Source organism: Electrona antarctica (assembly GCF_951216825.1).
Source record: "Electrona antarctica genome assembly, chromosome: 8".
Lineage (NCBI taxonomy): Eukaryota > Metazoa > Chordata > Actinopteri > Myctophiformes > Myctophidae > Electrona > Electrona antarctica.
Window position 1 is genome coordinate 27239446 of NC_136789.1, and position 12101 is coordinate 27251546.

Below are 12101 nucleotides of genomic sequence, written 5' to 3' on the forward strand. Positions count from 1 at the left end.
TATAAAGTGGTTCCAAAACAGACAATCACTAAGCAGAGCCTGCGATTGCAAAAGAGGTGACAGCTTGTGATAATGATGATCAATATGGTAACATATCATTTAAAGACACAAGGACCCCAGAAAACGTCACACATTATGGTTTGCTCTTGCTACAGGGACTGCTGTGGACAAGATTCCCCATTAAATATTTTCAGGTGGGGGTCAGCGACAAGATACATTAAGTGTACAGAACACAGTGGCAGAAACGAAGGTCAACTATAGGCTGTTATCTTGCACCTGCACTCAGCAGCAGGAGCAAAGGACAGCTTAACCTTGCTCATTAGCAACAACTAGATAAGTCTAGCCGCAGTTAACCGAGGAGTTGACTGATCAGAGTCTGAGAAAACTGAGCAGTACAGATTGTGCTTAATTTTTTATCTACAAATACTTGTCTGCTTACTAAAGTTGTTGTATCTCATTATTATTGTTGTTGTAATTGCTGCTACTATTGAGGAACCACGATCAAATAATTGTACTCGTGCATGAGATGTAGCAATAACATTCTTGATAGGTACAGAGATGGAGAATAAGTGCACGGTTCACATATTAAAATGACCAATAGATGAATATGGTCTTGACCTATTGAATGGCCAGGCTTGTAATGCACAAAGCACATTCTTTTTTTTTAACTAGTCTAGGTGTTAGCATCATGTCATGCTTTAGCTATTGAAAAATAGCAGATCTACAAGCTCATAGCGCGCCACCGAGTGGCGCGCTATGAGCTTGTAGGTCTGCTATTTTTGAAAAATCGAAGAACCACTGACATAGAAACATAGCTTTTTCAGAAAACTGTCAGGATGTAGAAGACATTTTTAGAATCTGATCTCAGGTCAAAATGTGTTAACAAATACAACAACGCTTAGAGATAATACATCGCTAATGTATTTGAAAATGTCTTTCTCTGTTTAGGCACCATGCCATCGTGTCCTGCACGGGGAAGGTCCTCATTCCTGGGAGTATGTGTGGTCTCCTTGCTGCTCCCATGGCCCTGCGAGGCAGGGAGGATTCTGGTGTTCCCTGTAGATGGGAGTCACTGGATCAACATGAAGGTCATGATTGAGGAACTCCATGCCAGAGGACACCGCATGGACGTCATAAAAGCGTCCACCAGTTGGTACATCAAAGATGATTCACCTCATTACCACACCATTGTCATCGAACAGGAACCTGATTTTGAGGACTTTTTCCAGGAGTTCTTGGATGTCCATATGAAGGTACACACCATTACAGTTTGATACACTGGGAGAAAAGTGGACAAGTAACTTGTTGGTTGGTTGGTTGGTTGGTTGGTTGGTTGGTTGATTGATTGATTGATTGATTGATTGATTTCCTCACTGTCAAGTAATCAAAAGGGTGACAAATAATCACAACAATGGTCAAAAACCCATCCATCGCATCATTGTTTCATTCACTCAATGAATGAATTCATGCAATGATGTATGTTTCATTTCTTTCTCAGGCACAGCGGGAAAGCACCTCAGTGCTAACTTTCTTTAAACTCACCAAAGACTTTTTGTCAATGCTCTCCGAGGCCCATTATCTAACCTGTGAATCGATCATTCAAATGCTTGAGGACAAAAACCTGGTGAAGTACTTTCTGGATGCCCAGTATGACCTGGTACTGACAGACCCTGCCGTCGCAGGTGGAGTCGTGCTGGCCAAGTATCTCAAGCTCCCTCTGGTGCTCAATGTCCGCTGGATCACCAGTGGAGATGGACAGTTTGCCATAGCTCCCTCTCCTCTCTCATACATCCCTGTACCGGGATCCGGCCTCACGGACAAGATGAGCTTCATGCAGAGAGTCAAGAACATGCTGTTCTACAGCCTCATAGTCTTCCAGCAGAGCATCCTTGTGGGGCCTCATTACGATGCTATCTGTGACAAATATATCGAAGGCGGATGTGACATCATGACGCTGCTTCAGGAGGCCGACATATGGCTGTTCAGGTCAGACTTCGTGTTCGACTTCCCTCGGCCCACCATGCCAAACGTTGTCTACATAGGAGGGTACCAGTGCAAGCCGAGTCAGCCACTGCCGGCAGAGTTGGAGGAGTTTGTCCAGAGCGCCGGTGAGCACGGTGTGGTCCTCATGACTCTGGGTACATTGGTGAAGGCTTTACCGAGTGAGATTGCCGATGAAATCGCCAGCGTCTTCTCCAAAATGCCTCAGAAGGTAACAGTTTGGTCTTTATTAACATTTTGATGCGACATACAGTCAATGTTAATCAGTTAATCAGTAAGCCTTGATTTCAGAAAACTATTATGCACTTAAAATTTCTTCTCTGATGGTCTTCATGTCATTGTCAGGTAATATGGAGGCACATCGGTGAACGTCCTTCTACTTTGGGCAACAACACCCTGATAGTGGAATGGATGCCCCAGAGGGACCTGCTTGGTCACCCCCAGATCAAGGCCTTCGTTGCTCACGGAGGAACCAACGGAGTCCAAGAGGCCATTTACCACGGAGTGCCCGTTCTCGGCATACCCCTGTTCTTTGACCAGTATGACAACCTGCTGCGTCTGCAGGAGAGAGGAGCTGCAAAGATCATAGAGCTCGCCAACGTCAACGGGCGCACGTTTGCGCAGGGTCTAAACGAGGTGCTCCACCAAGACACCTACAGGGAGAACATGCAGAGACTCTCCCGTCTGCACAGGGATCAACCCATCACACCTATGGACCACGCCATCTTCTGGGTGGAGTTTGTGATGCGTCACAAAGGGGCAGCTCACCTGCGTACTGAGGCCTACAGGATGCCGTGGTACGCATACTACTCTGTGGATGTGTTCCTGTTTCTGCTGACTGCTGTAGGTCTCCTCATGTTCACTACTGCGATCATGTTCAGGTTCCTGTGCTGCAGAGGAAGGAAGAAGATCAAGGATAAGCAACAATGACCTAAGAATATACATTGTCCACAAATGCAATACAGTTAACTCCTAATGTATTTGAACAGTTACATACAGAAACTGCATGTGGATTATTATTATTATGATTATAGAACATAAACAAAGGGTTCTCTAGTTTGGCATCAGAGTTATCCTGGAAGCAGCACTGACGGGAGCTTTGGCACCTGGAAGCAGCACTGCAACAGTGTTGAACTCTGTGGGCCTTGTATTGGATATCGTAGAGATCTCTGTTGGCCTTTGTGGGTTTCATATTGGTTTTCCTTTCTGGACTTTTGTTCCTCCATGTGTCACACTTTCTAAATCTTCCACTTTGGAGTTACATGCCAGTTAAAGCTTCTCCGGCTATTTATAGTATATTGTTAAGTTTAGATCAGGGGTTTTAAACCAATTGTGAAGCAGGGACCACCACCCTCGTTTTTGGTAAAACTTGCTATGCATTCTATGTCTATGCAATGTCTATGTGTACTGTTACTCAACCAATGGCCCACGAGACGAGACTACCCTTGGTTCATGGCATACGGTAATTAGGCTTGTATACTGGTCCATGGGAAAATGTTTAAATACATCAAAATAATACATCAAATTCAAATGTTTAAGGTGTGGGAGAAAAATCTTGAAATCAAATAATGACTTGATTTAATTTGTTGCACAATTCGTGCAACAAATTATATCAAGCACAGGCATTATTTGAACTGAAATGTGCGAGTGGTCCAGAGCAAAAACAAGAAAAAGGTTGAGAACCACTGATCTATTCCCAGGACCCACGGTTACCCTTATGTTCTCTTACTTTATCCAACCTTCCATTTAACTCATACAAACTGATATAATGATTTGTATGTGAGTGAGCAGACACATATTTCCTATAATGATGACTCAACCAGACAATCCAGTTGTCTACCCCTTGAGATTCCCTTTTCTGTGGCATTTCTAGACCTCTCACTGCACAACTGACAACATTGACTGGTCATCATATGTCACCAGGTAATTTAGTGCACTTATAGCATTAATAATTTATAAAGAAGGAGCAGTGTGGTACCGGTTGTGTGTGCAGCTTTACTCACAACAACCAATGTGGCTATTGTCAAAAGCTGTAGCAGCCTATACTGCTGAGTCTGACTTCCAATAAAATGTTCATTGACTTATATTATATACTTATGTACGCATGTATTGTATAGGGCTTTTCCAAGTGCTCAAAGCACTTGGTTCATTCATTCATACATTGGGAGGTGAAGTGGCGAACAGTCGACGCCAGCGTCCTCGGTCACTTCCCACATTCACACACCAATGGTGGCAAGCTAGCACCAATGGTGGTAAGGTATAGCTATGAAGCTATATTGCCTCATTGGAGGCAATATAGGGTTCAGTGTCTTGCCCAAGGACACTCCGACCCACGGATCATTGGAGGACCTGCTCTACCTCCTGAGCCACAGCCACTTCATTTGTAGCATTTCTATGCTGATTACAGCAGTCTCTTCCACTGTGATATAAACACAGTTCAAAAATGTCAAAATGCAGTCCAAGCTCGTATGTTATACCAGATTCATCACACTAAATATATCACACCCAAAATGTGTAGTCTTTTAAAAGCAGGGACGTGTGTGTGTGTGTGCATGCATGCATGTGTGTCTCAGTTGTTGAGGGGGTGACGTGGTTGTTGTATTTTATGAATGTTTTACTTTGTATGTGTGCAGGTTTTATACTGTCGTTGATATGTGTAGCTGTAGAACAGCCTAGAGTGTGAAAGAAGGCGGTACATGGAAACTGCAGAGACTTGTTTGTGTAGAGGTGAATGTTTATTCCCAGTGCTTGCCAGTTCACTTGCAGCAACCACAACTAAAGCTATTGTACAAGGTAAATAACTACACATCTACTGTATGTTTGCTGAAGTCCAAATTCTACTAGTAAATCAAACAAACACAAGGCACGTGTTAAGGCAGTACAACCTCATGGCTCTCTCCAGCTGTAGCCTATATAGTGCAAAGCCCAACAGCTGACCCCTTTTTTGGCAAAGATATTTAGTGTAGAGGGAAAACAGGAGCGGGCCTAGCAGAGCCTTCAGGGACTTGGTCAACTAGGCTCTCGTCCACCCATGTGCAGTCCTAATGGCTCCCTGTGAGATTCTTTTCCCCTTTCACTCTCATTTAAAAATGTGTAAGGGCCAATTCAAGACATGACCAGAACATGATCAATGCACTATATAAGTGTGTATTTATTATTACAAACATCAGGTTGCCATATGGATGTCTACAATGCCATGCATGCACTCCCAGTTCAGCTACTGTATGTTGCAAATTAACATTCAACCGCCGGGAACAAATTTACAGACTAAACAGTCACCTGCTGTTTCCCATGTAATGTGAACGAGCAATGATGATTTCCATGATGATTTTCAAATACTGCAGGGGGAACAGGTGTGGGGAAAATGTGTTATAAGTTTAAGATGTTTATGACATCTTGCAAATTCTGAATTGTTGGATCTTTCTTTCCATTGAATTTCCTGTTTACTTTCTTTCCTATCGAAGAATCTAATAGCCCCGTTGTGGCCCTGGAAGAATTAAAAAAAAAATATATATATATATATATATATACGTTGTTTTTTTTTGGGGGGGGTGGTCCCAGATATAAATGGCATTAAATGGGGGTCAGTAGCCTATGCATGTCAAACTGGGCATCCCCTCGACGACTGGTTGAGAACAACTTTTAATTAAATAATGAAAAAATAAAAACCCCAATTCTTTGCGCGTGCGGACTCGGCCCCCAGCCTGGTACCCTAGTCAAAATATGGCCCTTGAGGAAAGTTAATTGGGGAACCCTGGCCTAGAGAGTAACTAAATACACAGGTGACAGTGGGGACTGCACATTAGTCCGTCATCCTGTTAGTCTGTGGCCGGTTAAGAGTTCCTCCGCATGTGGTTCATGAATCATTGATGTTTTTGTGCCTTGTGTAAGCTCGTGATATTTCTGATAAGAGACCTGCATTTCTGGTCACGTTCAGATGGTCACTGGAATTTGAACTCAAATGTATGTAGGAATGTCTACACATGCAGTTGTGACCACCTGAAGACTAACAGGACGTTCAAGGTAAGGCGAGTTCACTCTCAATGCATTGTAATATTCTTTCATTATAGATTAATTATTTAGCTCCTTTTTACATTTTGTTCAAAGAGGATTTCTTTGGTTGATTGATTGGAAATTTTATTCAAAGTTTGTAGAATGGGTCAAACAAATTTCAAACAAAAGCAGCACATGTCAATACAAAAACTGCTACGAGGATAAAACCAGAAAAAGCACTAGGCCTACAGACTAAGTTTACATCAGGGTCCTCCATTTTCAATTATTTAACACTGTTCTGGTTTGTTCAGGGATAAGGCAGAATCGTATGCAATCCAGGACAAGGTTATTGGTTAATTATGTCCAACTGAAATCACTCCGTTTACAGTTTTTCTCAGTTGCACAATTCCTTGACCAACTCACCAATTTCTCAAATCGTTTTTCATAATGCACAGTTTTGCACACCCATCGGTACAAACATCTAACTGAGTCCCAAGTCATATTTTTGCACTCAGAAACACACACTCAAGCTGGAAGATAGCAATGACTACGCAGATATCTCTTCACACCTGTTGTCATTAGCAGATATAATTCCAACCACAGTTGACAGAGTTGCTGATAAGAGTCTGAGGAATACTTTTTCTTGCATAAGGAGAAGAGACTGGAGCAGCACGGACATTTAGAGCCTTTTATTAGGTGCTAAGTATACAAAAACGACTAACGTTTCGAAAAATTCTTGTTATTTCTGCTACAATGTTCACAACCGAAGTATTTTACTCTCGTGTAGTGTATGACGTGCAATAATAAATATCTTGAATCTTAAATACACAGATAGCTCAGCGTTTGTTTAACCCGACATGGGGAGATGGGGTATAAGTGCATTATTCACATGACAGGACCAATATTATGCTTTTGATCTATGATATAAAACGATGTACAGTAAGGGAGCTCCTGACCCACTATCAAATATGAAGACTGTCGGTGGAGCAGTTTTGTTGTACTTTGTGTGAGTGCAGTTGCTTTGCTCTGTGGACCGGCATGCATTTATCATCTATGAAGATTAAAAAAGGAATTGAGCCCCCATGCCCCTCGCAAAAATGTGGGCAAAATATATTAAAGTCTAACTCATGTTGATTAGGTGATGTAATGGTGATGTAAAACAAACGGTGCCAACACAAACATTAAACGCCATTAACAATAAAGAGACAATATGACGTAATGAGGCACATTATGACGTACATTTTCCCTTCATTGTCAATGGCGTTTACAAAACAAACATTGAACTAAAGACAAAAATTAAACCTGTATATCCCTCAAAAATGCGGGAAAAATCCCCAAATCCATACGGCCACCATTAACAGGTTGAATGCCAGCAATATACGCTCGTCTTTCAGGCTAGACTGCCTATGTTTAGTGCACCGACCGCTGAGTTGCTTGTCATGAAAATCCTCCGGCAGATTTTGCCATTGTAAACAATGGGACTCAATTTCCCTTAACAACCTGTTCAAGCATAATAAGGCAAAAAAAAAGTCTAAATTTCATTATGCTTTAGGTAGCATGTGATGTGGCAAACTTGGAAGTTTTCATGATTCTTAACCCATTCAGCATTAGAATTAGTTTTACACAAAAAAACACTCCTTGGGATAAAAACGACCATAGCCGTCATCACAAAAGTGATGAGGTCATCACATTCATTGACAATGAATGGAGAACTTCGTCATATGTGGACGAGCAAATCAGCTATTTTTGTCGTACACAAATATAACATTCCCATTGACAATGAATGGAGAATTTACGTCATATGAGTAATTTTTTCTCCGTTTAGGCACCATGCCATCGTGTCCTGCATGGGGAAGGTCCTCATTCCTGGGAGTATGTGTGGTCTCCTTGCTGCTCCCATGGCCCTGCGAGGCAGGGAGGATTCTGGTGTTCCCTGTAGATGGGAGTCACTGGATCAACATGAAGGTCATGATTGAGGAACTCCATGCCAGAGGACACCACATGGACGTCATAACATCGTCCAACAGCTGGTACATCAAAGACGATTCACCTCATTACAACACCATTGTCATCGACGAGGAACCTGTCTTTGAGGACGTTTTCGGGGAGTTCTTGGAAATGCACATTAAGGTACTGACTTGACTGACTGACTGACTGACTGACTGGCTGACTGACTGAATGATTGATTGATTGATTGATTGATTTAATCCATGATTTCATTACTCTGTCAGTCAATCAAATACAACCCAATTGATTCATCCACCCACTTACTCAATTGCTCATTAATAAGTGATCCAATCCAATGATGTATACTGTATATATTTTGTTTATTTCTCAGCTACAGCGGGAAAGCACCTCAGCGCTCACGTTCTTAAAAATCACCATAGACTTGTTCTCCTTGATCTCCGACGTCCATCAAATGTCCTGTGAATTGGTCACTCGAATGCTTGAGGACAAACGCCTGGTCAAGAGCTTGCTGGACGCCCAGTATGACCTGGTACTGACAGACCCTGCCATCACAGGTGGAGTCATTCTGGCCAAGTATCTCAAGCTCCCCCTGGTGCTCAATGTCCGCTGGATCACCAGTGGAGATGGACAGTTTGCCATAGCTCCCTCTCCTCTCTCATACATCCCTGTACCGGGATCCGGCCTCACGGACAAGATGAGCTTCATGCAGAGAGTCAAGAACATGCTGTTCTACAGCCTCATAGTCTTCCAGCAAAAGATCATCGTGGGGCCTCATTACGATGCTCTCTGTGACAAATACATAGAGGGGGAATGTGACATCATAACGCTCCTTCAGGAGGCCGACATATGGCTGTTCAGGACAGACTTCGTGTTCGACTTCCCTCGGCCCACCATGCCAAACGTTGTCTACATAGGAGGGTACCAGTGCAAGCCGAGCCAGCCACTGCCGGCAGAGTTGGAGGAGTTTGTCCAGAGCGCTGGTGAGCACGGTGTGGTCCTCATGACTCTGGGTACCTTGGTCAAAGCTTTACCGAGTGAGATCGCAGATGAAATCGCCAGCGTCTTTGCCAAGATGCCACAGAAGGTAACAGTCGTTTTAGACTTGTTCATTAAATGAACCTTGAGGAATCAAGCTCAATCAGTCTGTAATTATAAACATTATAGTGCAGTACCTGTTCGGGACATTGCTGCTTCTGCAGAACAGCACATGCAATCGACTTCACAATTAGCACATCGCTTCATTGAGTCCTCAGTAATACAGTCGCCAAGTAGGCCTATAATTAATTAACTGTTCTGGAGAAATGCGAAGGACAGACTGTCTGTCTGTCTGTCCTTCCACAAGCAGATTATAGTTTACCAATTGGAAATAATTCAAGCTGTCTAAATTATATATAATAAATATAATTTATATATATATATTTATATAAATATATTTTAATATATATTTTATTCTTCATTTCATTGTCAGGTAATATGGAGGCACATCGGTGAACGTCCTTCTACTTTGGGCAACAACACCCTGATAGTGGAATGGATGCCCCAGAGGGACCTGCTGGGTCACTCCCAGATCAAGGCCTTCGTCGCTCACGGAGGAACCAACGGAGTCCAAGAGGCCATTTACCACGGAGTGCCCGTTCTCGGCATACCCCTGTTCTTTGACCAGTATGACAACCTGCTGCGTCTGCAGGAGAAAGGAGCTGCAAAGATCATAGAGCTCGCCAACGTCAACGGGCGCACGTTTGCACAGGGTCTAAACGAGGTGCTCCACCAAGACACCTACAGGGAGAACATGCAGAGACTCTCCCGTCTGCACAGGGATCAACCCATCAAACCTATGGACCACGCCATCTTCTGGGTGGAGTTTGTGATGCGTCACAACGGGGCAGCTCACCTGCGTACTGAGGCCTATAGGATGCCATGGTACGCATACTACTCTGTGGATGTGTTCGTGTTTCTGCTGACTGCTGTAGGTCTCCTCATGTTCACTACTGCGATCATGTTCAGGTTCCTGTGCTGCAGAGGAAGGAGGAAGATCAAGAATAAGCAACAATGACCCAATAGAAAGTTGACTTTGTCCACACACCAAGACATGAAGTTGATTGGTCGGACGGTGTCCAAGTTATGCTAGCGACAGACACAGATCGATACACAGACAGGTTTGGTGAAGTGTATATAGATACTAGGACAATCAATCTGCAATAAAGATACCATGACCATCACATCCGTATACTGCAACATAATGCATCAGACAAACTAACCTGGCACAGTATGTGATGTCACTTATGCAATGATACGTCTCTTTCACATTGTAAATTCCATCATTTCCCCTGTAAAACATTTTTATTTTAATTAATCACTTAATTATTTTTATTTCTTTTCTATTCTTTTTTCACCTAAACATCATCATTGATGTTCATTGTTTAGTCTTGCAATGCCATTGGTCATGATATTTGCATATAAATACCCCCCATAGAGGCACAAATTTACACAACTTCAAAATCTCTGGACTCTCAATTTCTAATCAAAATTGACCTATGACCTTTAATCTTTAACCCTGATAAAAGTAACTAAAATGCATGTAATACATATATTTGTGTGATCATTAGAATGTCTAGAACATGTATCATGTATTATTGTGAAAGATATCCACCGAATGTAAATTATTAATTTATTATTATTATTTTAATAATTATTATAAATGTGCATAACATTTTCATTAAACTTTTTTTTTTTTTTTTTTTTAACATCCTAGTAGTACAAAGTAGTAGTAAGATTGAAATCTATTTTTTGCAAGTAGAAATGTATCCGGGTCTTACAGGGTTTTAAAGGTATAATGAAATTATTTTTAACAACATTTTAGCGTCTTTGCCATGGTTCTTCAAAAGTGTATTAAGTTTCTTAAAAACGACTCCGGTATGCCATGCCAGGTGTTTTTCTCTCTGTGTTCTAAGCTTCTTCAGATGCAATGGACGCCTTATTTTAGCCAGCAGATGGCACTTTGCCTGTTAATCATTGCCTCTGCTCCCCTCTGGCCTTCCGTTATAGGTGGAACAATTAAAACAAATCACAACCGTGTGAAGTGAGGGGCGCTCTTGTCGTTACATCATCCAATACAAAAAATGAATATACTTCATGAATTAATTTGTCAACATATGTTATCTTTTAACTATGATACAATGTTTAACTCATCTTTTCACCATGATCATGTAAGATAACTGAAATGATGTGCCACCAAGCTGAATTAAAGGTATATTCAGTGATTTGACTTAATTCAAATATCACTTATTTTTTCTTTTTTTCTGGATAATCCTCCCTACTATAGAGTGTGCTGACCATATAAGGAGTTCCTCCCTGTCCCCAGTGAGCCCCTGGGGTCAAAAAACCCTAGTTTCAGTTTTGGTGGCGGGTGGCAAAACCTTCATCCAATCAGGATGAGTGGGGCCTTCCTCCAATCATGATCGAGTGGGGGCGGGCCTTGGTGCACATGCTGTTGGCTTGTTGCACTTCCCCCCACTGTAGAGTGTGCATGTGCACATTTTGTTACCGGGGCGGACTGGGTGGTTTTCCAAATCACTGAATGCTCCTTTAAAACAGTTGCACTGTGTTTAGAAACGCCAATTTGCTCATCCACATACGACGTAAATTGACTAAATTCTCCATTCATTGGCATTTAATGTTAGTGTTGCCACAAAAAGCTGATTTGTTCAGACACATGACGTAAATTCTCCTTTCATTGTCAATGGCAAATGTGACACGAGTTAAGGACTCAAAGCTGTATATAGGAGGGGCTAGCGCTCCTCAAAAACCAACATGCTTGTGAGGGAGCTGTCAATCAAACCTATAGTGTGTGGACTGCATGTCCAGGACCCACACAACGATGAGAAGAGGGGGGGGGGGGGGGGGGGGGTTGTTGAATGGAAGGAGTCGGACGGAGGAGCTAGATCCTCCCGGTGGGGGCTCCTCAATGGCAGGTGATCCAGTATAGGGTATAATATCACTGGCTACACATTTGTGGGGAGGCTTTTCCATTTAAAGGACTAAATTGTGAGAAAAATAAAGAACCTCAATCACAGACTAAACAGTTGCCTGCCGTTTCCGAGAGGGCTATAACACGATCATGTTTTCCATGTGACCGTTTG

At 42.4% G+C, this 12101-nt stretch overlaps 2 protein-coding genes across 2 annotated transcripts; both read left to right on the top strand.

The window, feature by feature from the left end:
- Positions 1-837: 837 nt before the first annotated feature.
- On the top strand, positions 838-10015 carry LOC306928690 (UDP-glucuronosyltransferase 2C1-like; the record flags this gene model as incomplete). Its single annotated transcript, XM_079508960.1, has 5 exons — positions 838-1253; positions 2347-2844; positions 7906-8124; positions 8333-9046; positions 9431-10015. The coding sequence occupies exons 1-5, from the start codon at positions 954-956 to the stop codon at positions 10013-10015; spliced, it is 2316 nt and encodes a 771-aa protein (XP_079365086.1). The 5' UTR covers positions 838-953.
- LOC306928401 (UDP-glucuronosyltransferase 1A5-like) lies at positions 1276-2455 on the top strand. The gene has a single exon (XM_079508468.1). The coding sequence runs from the start codon at positions 1472-1474 to the stop codon at positions 2240-2242; it is 771 nt and encodes a 256-aa protein (XP_079364594.1). The 5' UTR covers positions 1276-1471; the 3' UTR covers positions 2243-2455.
- Positions 10016-12101: the final 2086 nt, after the last annotated feature.